This window comes from Amphiura filiformis, chromosome 17 (assembly GCF_039555335.1).
Source record: "Amphiura filiformis chromosome 17, Afil_fr2py, whole genome shotgun sequence".
In the NCBI taxonomy this organism is placed as follows: Eukaryota; Metazoa; Echinodermata; class Ophiuroidea; order Amphilepidida; family Amphiuridae; genus Amphiura; species Amphiura filiformis.
In genome coordinates this window covers 2,068,504-2,081,075 of record NC_092644.1, presented here as the reverse complement: position 1 = coordinate 2,081,075, position 12,572 = coordinate 2,068,504, and the positions used below count along the sequence as shown (strand labels likewise).

The window sequence follows — 12,572 nt, the reverse complement described above, 5'->3', positions numbered from 1 at the left end:
CTAACCCCATTTGAAATCTATACTCCCTGTGTGGAAAATAAAGGTAATATCAAGAAAGTATTTGGATTACAAACTGGAATAGCCCATTGATGCTGGATGCACAGTGCCAGCTAAAAATTGGCAATTGTTTCATGTGTATTGCATTGTTTCGGACAACTGTACCCGTTTCACCAGCTAGAAGTCCTAGGTATAAAAAGACCATCTTTCTGTTTATTAATTGTGATCCACCCTTACCAGTTTCAACAATGACATTAAAAGATACGCTGGCTTGGTTTCCCGATGGGTCCTGATAAGTGTAGGTCACCAGTGTGGTTCCTAGCGGGAAGAAAGATCCAGGAGAGTGGCTCTGTGAAACCAATGTGGCGGAGCCAGAATCATCAGTAGCAGTGGGTTCCAGCCAGGTGGCCTGAGCTGCTGTTGCAGTGCCAAGTTCTACGGTTACTCTTACGTCCGGTAGTTGTCCAATGACTGGTGGGCTATTATCACTAGCTATACAAGTAATAAATTAACATGAACCATTATATATTACGCAAACTCCGCAATCGCTATTCAATACATTGTGGAACGAGTCCACGGTTCCCATAAAAAAAAGCGGGAACCATGTAAAACATGGATCATAAGTGCATTCCACAAGATTGTTGTCCCACTGAATCACATTACAATACGACCCTTTTTGATAGATGAAAAAAAAAACCTGATTGGGAGATCTTGGAACTTGCTTCTTTCACAAAAAAGTTCTTTTATTCAAATAAGCCCTACACTGGTACAAAAATTAACCCAGTTTGGAAGCACTATGGGCAAAACAACAATTGCTCAAGAAATGGAAAATTAACATCAATTCAAATTGATTGGTTTTTAATGTCAAAGCTGTATCTTTAAACTGCTATTTATACTATAGCAATATATATGCAATATGAAAATAGAAAATGCTGCAAATTATCAGCATGCTACATGTAGAGGCTACATTGTAATTGGCCAGACTGGTAATTTTGCATTTTTGGAGCATCCAAGCTCTGAAGTCAACTTGTAGATGCTGCATTGGGCTAGTATTCCAGTTGAAATCCATGCACCCCCATGCAAGACGAATCTCCCACATGGGTGTAGATTTCAAATGAGTGCCATTCAGGTAACCCCATTTGAAATACACTTCCTGTGTGAAAGAATACAAATGTTATACTTCTGTGATGTTGCAAATTCGGCGCTAACAACACGTACGGCGCACAGTTCATTCATAAATTTCCACTCGGCAACAACATATCGCCTTAGCAGCCAATCGGAGACAAGTGCATGCAACGCAGTAAATACGCGATGTATCCTTACAATACGCGCTCGTCAAAGGTTTAACTGCATTTTAGTATAAGGTCATGTCTTTCTTGTGGTGTATGGATTTCAGTTTGAATAGTGCATACAAAAATGCCCACCTACCAGGTAAATGACTGCATACGTTTTGCAATTCATTTGGATTTTGTGCAATAGCCACATTGAATCTTAGAGGTTCAGAATATCAAAAATCAAAAAGCATCTGACAGTATAATCTCAAAACTAAAACAAATTCCAGTAACGCACAGTTTCGATCCAATCTTATAGTACGTAGCAAGGCTATCATGGTGAGAGGCCCCATGTGTCGAGAAGAAAGTAAACATGTCCCAAACATGCCATGTATAAATTGAGTGTTGGTTATTCCATTGTTTAAAAATTACCCAGACTATTTCTGAAGAACCGTTATAAAAATATGCTTCTTGTAACGCTAATATTACATCTGAGCTTGAGGGACACATGCATGACGAAAACATTTGCTTAATTTTGGTGGAAAGTAAACAAAACAAATGATACAAAATTTGCTCTACACCTGTGTAAATAATCTGTAAAATTTGCTTTGCTTCAAAACTGTAAATATTTCAAAATGCTTTCGTAATGTTTTTCTTACCAACTTCCACAACTATATCAAAGGAACAAGTTGCAGTGTTGCCAGATCCATCAGAGAACACGTATGAAACCGTTGTGGTTCCCACATTGAAAAAGGTTCCAGATTGGTGGCTCCTTGAGGTCAAAGTTACCACACTCAAGTTATCGATTGCCGTTGGGGATATCCATGTCACGCTGGCGCCACTTGCTCCAGTGTTGATTGAGCGTACGATACCATCTGGGCAGCCAGAAATAACGGGTGGGGTGCTATCAATCACGTTTGCCGACCATCTAATGCGGAATCCTTGGTAGTTCATTTCATTGTTGTTCTTGTCGGTATCAAAGTACATCCATACAGCGTCGGTGTTGATGGTGAAAGAATCTGGCCTGGTTCTTCCTTCAAAAAAGTACTTGTCATTTGCCGGATCGTTAACACTGTTAAGTTGACCAAAATCAAATGCCAGACCTCTACCAATGTACAGCTCATCCTTATTCAGCTCGAGTCCAAATGGGTCGTCAAAAGTGAATGTGATCGATGAAGCACCGGGATGAACAAGAGGTAAAGAGATCGTGTACGGTCATTGTAGTCGGCGGGGTAATTCTGCGATTCGAAGTATTCAACTCCGCTATTTGATCCATAACTTGTAATAATCAGCTGGTTATCTGAAAGTAATAAGGCAGATAAAATAATCAATTTATAGTAATTTTTCCAAGTTCTGTTAGCTAAATGCATTTTATGGATGGTAATTTATAACAATGTAGATGGGGGAAGATGATATCGTACACTTTCAACAATGCATTTCTTACTGATAATTTGCTATTCCGTGCAACATGGGTCGATAGTGACAAAAATACCTCAATAGAGCTCGTCCAGATTTTGCAATTAAGGTATTTCTTGTCACCTTTCACCCATGCTGCACTAAAAAGCAAATCGATGCAGGGATGAAAGAAAGTTAAAGGTTATCTTCTCTGGGTGGGGAACTTCCCAATGTTTGAAATTGCTAATATAAATAAATATTCAGAGGGGGTCATCTGGGTTAAAGGTCATCCAGGGTCAAATCTTTTAAATGACTTCATTGTTACATACATACACTCAGTTCAGCTGTACGCAGGCGAGCCAGAAGATTCAAACCCAGCCTCATCAAACTAAGCCTCTCTGCACCAGCCACTGTTTTTTATGCGCACCCTTATTAATATGCACCCTCAGTTGAGTTGTTTTTAGACATTTTTGATGCCACCTGAATTTGGGCGTCGATACCAATTGGTCCTGCCCAGTATTTCTTTAGATGTAGAATTTGTACATGGTAAAGCCCAAATAAATAAGCAAACAGAAAAGCATTTAAGTGCTAAAGGTGCTCTACTATTGATTGAATCCGGGCCAAGGATTGCGATTTTCTATACACACCCCTATGGAATACACAATCTTAATCTCCAACACAGGAGGTGTATATTTAAAATGGAGTCGCCCACTTGGGCAATCGCATTTAAATTATAACTGTGGGAGATTAAGGTCATGTCATTCATAGGGGATGTATGGATTTCCAACTGGAATAGCCCCTTTGCAAGGCTAATCGGCAAAGAGCGTTACCGACTACGGTTTAACCCCGTTTCAAGAACTACCTGCCAATTGGCCAAAAAGAAGTTTTCATTATCGATTGGACCAATCAGCAACATTGTTAGAATAATTTCAACACACAAAAAATTGGGGCGAATTATTTGCAAAGCTCCATTTTGATTGGCGATTAAAGTGAAGATATCGCGTAAATTGACCAATCAGAGGCAATGTTAGATCGGGAGATAGAGTGTGCAGGGGGTTAAAAACTTACCAGCTGGTGTTGAACAGTCGAAACCCATTTGAAATGCGCTTGCACACTCGCAGACATGATCAGCTTCACCCGCAGGTGGATTGGGTCGTTTGTAACAGGTCTGCCCATTGGGACAAGTGTTGTCATCACAAAGCTCCGGATCAGATAAAAAAAAAAACAACCAATATTTGATTAAGACGATGATAAACTTGCCACCTGAGCCCCCTAGGCTATAGTATTATGATTGCACTAAATGGATTAATTTGTTCTACAGCTTCTTGGAAAAATATCATTGGAAACTACTAAATTTGTAGAGAATTGAGTTTTTTTATAATCAGGTTTGACAAGTGGAAGTTGGAAAACTTGTTGTGTCGGACAATATTTAGCAACATTAACATTTTTTCGCTACTTTGTCAAATATTGAATAAAAAACACCTTGTCAAAGTTAGTCATAATGTACGATCTTTTTTCAGAATTTACCTTTTCAAAACCGATTTTTTGGCATATTTGTAATACTTACACATGTTCTAACTTAAATCTATGAGCAAACTGTCAAATTCGTCCTATTTGTAGTAAAACGGGACGATTTTCTGTTGGTCCGACATAGTCATAAAGATTATGACTTTATGTCGGCCACGATCATAAACCGTAGTCTCGCATAAAACTAGCTTGTTACGCTCCCTCCACATGTGGAGGGAGCGAGGAGACTAACTCTGAGGCCGCTTTTCGCTGTCCTAATCCAAATAGTGCGAGATATTTAGAGTGATAGGTGAAGTTTATGATGTTTCTTTGCAAATTCCCAATGTTTTTTCAGCGTCCAAATGTATTGGGAACTTTCATAATGATTGCATATTATCATTTTAGAAGAAAAAAAGAAAAATTTAAAAAAAATCGTACATTAAGGCTTTAATTGAATGTACAGTAGTCGTACACAAATTCTTAAGCACAGGCTTTAAAGTAGACTTCTCCATAGTCCACTTGCCCATTTTGCATAACTCTGGCTATTACATATAAGCATACAACTCCGATTTGTATTAATTTGTGTGCAATTGATAGATTTTCACATCTGATATTTTCAGTCGCCGTACTCCCTCTGTTTGTTAGCTTCCCAAGTGGACTAATTACTTTGACTTGCGGTTAACATTTTTAACACAGGTCTCTATCATCCCCTCTATGTAAAGCTAGGCCAATTTCTGGCCTAATTAAAGTTGGCCGTGATGTATAATGCATCTTTAAATGAATCTGGCTTGTGATTGGTCGCCAAGATCTCATTATGGTTTAAATCCTCTGGGCACATGCCATTACCATTAACTATATACATGGTACACAACTATCTATGGCATATGCGGCGCTTTTGTGTTGGCACGAAAGTTGGATGGACGTACATCTAGCACGTATTGTAATACCATGCTTAGTGCTTGTGGTTAAATTGGATTGATAAACAAGTATGATTGACAGTGTTTTAGAGAGCAAAGTCCTGGGGTAAAGTTCTGCTTTAAAAGCCATAGTACATAGTCGGATTTTTTACTCTGGCTTTTGCAAATAAACTGGTAGATTCCAAAGTCAGAATTTTTCAGTATTAAAGTGAGCCAAGATATGTTGCATTCAATAACATAAGTATACTTTACTTTTACTGTCACTAATTACATAAACTCTTTAAGACCATTACTATTAATTATAATACACATCCGTGTAATTTTGTGTTCCAACAGGATGTGTTCATCGTGATTAATAATAACATTTTTATTTATCAAAATTCGACTATGGCAAAGTCTAGCTTTAAAGCAATGCGATTGGAATGGGGGCATCAACATGGATTTTGGAAACCAGGTTGTTGAAGTTTAGATTCTACCAGAATTAGGCAATGAATGAACTGGATGCAAGTCATAAATAGGTTTTGTCTATGCAATTTAGCAATAGTCACTGACATGACTTGATCAATACAAGATATTGGCCCGGGCATTTATTAGAGGGGAGCAATAATACGGTGTGTCAAATTTCCAGAGATTCTTCCCATTTTGGTCGTCGCTCCCATTTACTTGGCAAGTGGGGCCCCGCTTGGAGCATGGGCATTCTGGTAGTTTATTTGTGAGTGGACGCGGCGAATCAGCCGTAAACTCGGCAAATTGTATTCTGAGTTAAAGTGTAAAATGTATGTGAAGGTCGTATTTATAGGTGTATCAATACGTTGTGATAAGTATCTTATCAAACGCTGTTTAAATCAATCAATAATACTACTGCTGAAGAGGATAATAAGCTTCTACCTATTTCTATAGAATAGTTCTTGTCTTTGTTTGCTTTGGCTAAATCCTGTTCAAGTGGTAGATAACAAAGCATTGTATTTTGTCCAGGTAAGGATATTTCTGAACCTCGTTGACTTGGGGATGATTTGAAATGACCGCCAATTATGACTTTTGGATATTTATTACCAGAAATGTAGAAAAGGAGACGCATGTAGAAGTGATAAAAAATACAATTTTGTCGAAGGAACAGAGTTCAGCAATCCACAACCCCACTTTTGGATATCGTTTGAAGTCAAAAGATATATACCATTTTAAAGCTTATGGTATATATTTTCTAAACACGAAATAAAACAAAATTGACCGGGCCGACTTTACGGCTGATTCGCCGCGTCCATCACATTTTTAAGATAAATCGCTGCGGCTGCTTGCCAAGGACAATAACATTTTATTTTAAATGGCCTTGTAATATAGTGAATGCCCATGTTTGTGCAGCTGAAAAATCAAACTCCAATTCTATGTACATGACTTGCTGTATGTACATGTACTATTGCCCAGAGGAGGTTCTCCCTGGTTAAAGGTGTACGGGAATGGGCCACAGTTTTGGCAATTTTGGTTTCTTAGAGTTTGACAATTTCAGCAAATTCTTCTTCCTATATACGTGCATACCTCAAATTGGGTATTGTCGCACAGGCTTAACGTGCACAAAAAAGATAAATTTATGTATAGAGAAAGTCTGCATTGGACATCCTTGTACAAGAAAATTCAAAGCCCCCTACCTGTATTAATTATTAACTAGACTCGTACAATGACATACGTACCAAAAAAAATGTTTTTAACCAACGATATTGCGATGACTAAGTACTAGTAATTCAAGACTGAATTAGAGACAACTAGAAGTCGTACAGCATTGGGGCAAAGGTGCTGTGATTGCACGATTGGTTGCTAGTTGCTGAAACGCACAGTATGGCATGTTCGATCTGGTTGGCAGGCAGGACGTCAGACATAGGAAACTAGTCTCCAATTTGGTCTCGAATAAAAGGCCAATGAAAGTCGATTGAGTTTTCCGACCCGTCCTCACTTTATTTTCTGACCCTCACTTTAAATTCATTGCAACTTTCCAAAACAACTGGTAATATTTGCAAAAAAAACCGAACATTTTTAATGGAAAAATCAAAATCATACATATAATGAAATTCATAAAAATTATGAATACTGAAAAAGTTAGTTCACTTGTTTTTTAGAAATGTGACGCGAAACGCAAGATTGATTGCCAGTGCTGAGTGCAGTGGCCTCGACCTCATAGTCATACTCATAGGCCTACTTACTGGAGTGGGAGCCATATATGGAGACGCGACATATACATGATGTAGTATACATAGTCAGCAGTTGACGGCATCGGATATCGGCAGTACACACATGACACATGTACGTACATCGTTGACACGCATTGCAAATTACATGAATAGCATGATTACGTACTAGTACTAGTTGGCCATATTAGGTAAGCTTATCGTGCAAACAATTGTTGCGTTCTACTAGCACAAACCCAGGACGGGTACACAAATAACACTACCAAATTGCAAGTTTACTACATGTACTGGACAATGGACATATGGATAACCCAGCCCGGCTTGGCCATTCTTGCTCGAGTTGTTTTTTGCCAGGCAATTTATGTCTAGCTTTCCAGCGCTGAGCTTCAGCCTTCAACTTCCTAATGGCCTACGGGCTGAGTATACATATTGCCTAGTACGCTGGCTGTCTTTACGCCCAAGTAGAAATACTGGACGCCCATTGGTCTAAAGTTCATAAACTGTACAGCCGATTGCACCAACATTTTGTAGAATCAGAATAAATGCAATTTCTGACATGGCGGTCAAACATTGGGTATAAAGTTCTCTTTAAATGCAAATGCCTGAAATGCCAATTGAGCAGACCCTTGAATGTTGGCGGTATAGAAATTTGTTCTTATTTACCTTTTTTCTGCAAGGTTATTTGGAATGGGGGAAATGATAAGAGTTAAGCGTAACAACCGGGGAGGGGGGCACTTCCATATGAAATGGATATAGGTGTGGAGCCGACACTTTCACAGTAAGGGGCATTCGACGAGAGAATGATTTTTGGCATTCGGTGAAAGCGAAATATAAAAAATACCGGTCATTGGGTGAGATCATGGAAGTTTATTTGGAAGAACATTTGGAAAACTCTTTGAGATTTGTTTTATCAAACTTTCATCCTAATCATACAGCCGTATTTAAATATGATGCCCAGATTGTTTTGAATACCCTTTCCAACTGTCGGTTGAGAGTATTAAAATGTGCGGTATTTAAACAAGTGAGGATAGTTGGCCCGACTTGCATCTTCAAGACCTTACCGTATTTGGTGGCATAAGAAACTTTGTTTAAAATCTAAAAAAACGTTTTTATTTTACCCAGTGGGAAAGGGCATTCTCACAATATCTGATCTCAGAGGCTATAATTTTGTCAAGACTTGAAGATTTAGTTATTGAATATGATATTCCAATTGGCGATAGGAGAAAGTACAATTCTTCAGTGATGGTATTTATCTTGACTGGTTTCAAAACCCTGAGAATATTCAAGAGAATGTTTGATAATATTTGTGGTACTCTTCTTGAAGCTGTTAAAGTTCCAAGATATATTTACTCCACTCTTATGGAAACTTCTTCAACAGAAAATACCGAGTCTAAATGGACTGAATTTCTTGTATGTTGTTGACAAAGTTGGTTCATATTAGCAACTATAAATGCACTGTTGAAACTCAGCCGAGATCCTATTTCAAAATATTGTTCACAGAGCTATTTGTACAAATTACTTAATTTCTTCATAAAATCTGCAGAGCAGAGTCCAAATTGTTATTTCTGTGGTGAATTCCCTGAAACTATTTTCCACATGTGATTGTAGGAAAATGTCCTCATTTTCGGATGAATGACTGATGGCACAGATTTCACATTTTCCAAATTTGACAAAATTTTCGACATTTCGCCAGTGATACTTGTATTTAAATTTCTGTATTCAGATGTAAATTTCGGCATTTAGTTCCCAGTTTCAATGCTTTTTGTCCTTGGTCAAATTAAAACGAAACGTTGAATAAAATCGCTGAAGAAAAACGTCCATTTAAAAAAATAAGACCTTGATACTTGATCCTTCTGAAATATGCTATTTTTTCTATTTCAATAAACATGACATGACCAACATGTAGATTGTTTGTGATTTCTTTTGTGTATATAGACGAGTGTACGAGTATGAGATTGTTGTATTTGTTTTTGTATGTTTTGTTGCACCATATTGTCCTTTTGTTTAGTTGTTTACATTAAAAATTTAATAAAACGCAAGACAAAAAAATATATGCAATTTGCGGTGTATTGGATTACAGTATAAACTAGAATTACGCGGTTCGTTAAGGTGGCCATTTACACACGTAGGTGCGTAAATAATAAAGGTTTGTAAATACAAATATGCAAATTAGTTATTAATACAAAACTACAGCACATCAGGCCACCATATCCTATCACCAATCATCCGATGATTCCTATCCATACCAAGTTTGAAGTTGATCGGGTTATTGCGTTTAAGTTGCAAAGTGGATTAATGGTTTTGCTTCCGCGGGCGGGCAAACAAAGAAACCGGACAGCCAACAGAAGCGCATCAGAACTCTTGAAAATAAATCAAATTTGTTGAATAAAAAAAATATAGTTTCTTTACAACATCGTCCACAATTTGTACCGGACCCGCGATTTTTACCCAGATAAAATAATTTTCAAAGCAAGAATGAAAACCCTTTTTGTCAGGGTTACAATTTTAAACGGTAATCGAATAATCGTTTTCAAACAGGGGGTGCGGCCGCCCCTCCCCCTCAAATTTGCCAAAGTGTACAAAAAAGTTCAAAAAGTTCTAAATTTGCGAGCGTAGCGAGCAAAAAAATTCAATTTTTTTACGGGTTTTTCGTCAAAAGTGTCCAAATTTTGAAAAGTCCACTTTTCACAAAATCGCCCCCCCCCCGCCCCTTGGGAAAAAAGTCCACTTAGCAATGTATGAATATATGGAGAGGTCAAACAGGTTGTTTATTATCGTCAATTTTAATATTTTGCGACAATGAAAACAATTAACACTGAAGACACACTCTGGCACCTGCTACAACTTGAGAACAAGTCCTCAAACGTTCGAAATTTGTAGTTGCTACAAACTACTCGGCGGTTCGACTCCCGCAATGTAAATTAAAGATAATATCAGTTTGTAAAAAAAGTAACCGAGTCTGCGTTGCAACAACGACTGAGCCCTACGTGTTACAAATGTTCTTCAGCTAAGACCATAGATCAGTACGACAGCAACTTAGCTCACTTCCGGTAATTTTTACCGGCGTGACCTCTGCTGTTACGTAACGCAATGTTGAAAATCAAGTGGCAAATACGGTTTTTCAGAAAACATCAAAAAATGGAATACACGAGTCGTATATTGAGCCCATAGATAAGATATGAAACATGAGTATAAGGTAAAGAATAACGTGTACAAGTTGAATTATTGTGGAAAAAATGAATGCTTTTGGAGCGCGAAGTAGCCTAAAAATAGGCATGTCCACTAAAAATTGAAGTACTTTTAAATTGATTCAGACCTAACTTATTGGATGGGAATTGATGAAAGAAACATTTTGCCGTTTAAATAATCTTAATCGGACGTTTCATTCCAGAGATATGGCCTTTCGAGTGTCACGGTTTTATATAGGGCTGCTAGAACATGTTAAAAAGTTAAAGTCCAAAAGGAATACTAACAGAAAGTGCAACTTTAAGGTACTTTTTCTTAATGTATTTATTAACTATCTTATCTGGAACATTATATTTGCTTATAACAACATGAAAATAAGATCATCCTGAAAATTTAATCGATTTTGTTGACATACAACAAAAAACTATAAGACCTCAAAACCCATGGTTTGTTTGTTGAAACCTCAAGCATGATCATAGATGGCCGCCATGGAAAATATCTCCATAGAGGAGATGAACAATAAGTGCATTATTTCAAATGAAAAGCGGTAGTCTTAAACATTGTTCAATCTTTTAAGGTCAGCACATTTTATCTTCAAAAATTATTATATTTCATCATGGCATAAGTTTGGTAACATTAATCACTACCAATTTTGAGAAATTTGCTCCAACTCAAAGGTTGTCTTTACTACATTGAGCAATACACTGTGTGCATGGAAGCCATGATGGTCCCCGGTGTTTATACTCCCTATGAAATGGACATGGTAGTGAGAAGTGCACGGGGAAGTGCATGATTTGAGATGGGCCGCGGTAGGCTTAAACATTCTTAAATTTCTTAACATCCTACACATTTTGTCTTCATAAATAGTTAAATTTTATGAGTATGTAAGTTTGCTTGTCTGATTCACTCCAAATTCGGAGATAATTGCGTTTGAACACCTGATGCACGGAATGGTGTCACTTCAACCTGTTGTAGTTCTCATCTCATTAAATTTTTCATTAAAAAAGTTGATCTCTTCATGCAGGAAGGTCCTCTCTATTTACTGACCAAACAGGAAAAAGTTTGGTGAATGTTTTCTGGTGGAATCAGGAATTTCTTGAAACACCCTGATATAGGCCTACATTTGGATCAAAACAAGTATGTACGCCATTTAACATGCCTGGGATTTCTTGTATCGATCAGTTTCTCCATAGACAATACGTGTGTGAGTGCACGCACACAGTAAATGAAAAATCGTTCTAGTGGAAACTGTATTGAGAGTGGGCATCCCTACTAAAAAATGAGAGAAAATGCATGTCACGATCACTAAAATGGTTATATCTACAGCTTGGAGGAAACGCCGGTCTAATGCTTTTCTGTTATGATAAACATTAACCAGAGCTTGTATTAAATTTTCAGCGAAAATGAGCGGTGGAACAACCTACAATCTACGAAAAAAGTCCTTGGAACGCTTGGTACACTCTGTCGAAATCCCGTGCAGAATGTCATATGATCATGGAAATGACGTATATTTTGCCTGGAAACAAGCATGACATCTACAACAATGATTTACCCTTCCCCCCCTCCCCATCAATCAATGTTGGAACACATTGGGAAACCGCTGAAGACATTGGCATTTCTCAACATTGAACGGGGGAGAGGGGGGGTGAGAGTTTTCCGTTATTTACACGCAAGCGTTCTAAGACATATTTCGTTGATTGTAGTCGTAGGTTGAAAAGTTGTGTTCTTTGAGTCCTCGTGTCGTACGCGCACGTTGCAAGTGTCACGATGCTTCACGAAGCCGGCGCTGTCTATTTATGCATGTTATATTGATCAATATAACAATTAAAAACGTCTATTGTTATATATTTTATTAATGCAAAATACTCTATTGTGTAACAAAATATTGTAGTCGTCAAAGAAGGTAGTATCATCTCATTTAACTGAAGTACAAGCAGTTTTAAAAAGACTGTTGTTGAGTGAGATACCGTGACATGTTGAACGAGAAATAAGACAGCACAATAATACTCGTTGTAAGAACAAGATGCGATGGCTTTATAATAGTGGACAGAGCGAAGGTCTTCAGTGCGGAAGGTTGAGAGTTCGATTCCCATCATGTTATGCTTAGATTTTTTCAGTTCCGT

The 12,572-nt window shown here is 37.8% G+C and overlaps 1 protein-coding gene across 1 annotated transcript in view; it reads right to left on the bottom strand.

Annotated features, from left to right (window-relative positions):
- The window catches only part of LOC140138311 (uncharacterized), a 54,426-nt gene extending 50,560 nt beyond the window's left edge, over positions 1-3,866 (bottom strand). Inside the window, exons 1-3 of the mRNA XM_072160222.1 lie at positions 3,732-3,866; positions 1,928-2,568; positions 235-489 (exon numbers count right to left, since the gene is read on the bottom strand). Coding sequence (XP_072016323.1) covers positions 235-489; positions 1,928-2,255 — 583 coding nt within the window. The 5' untranslated portion in view covers positions 2,256-2,568; positions 3,732-3,866. The remainder of the gene's footprint in view (positions 1-234; positions 490-1,927; positions 2,569-3,731) is intronic.
- Positions 3,867-12,572: the final 8,706 nt, after the last annotated feature.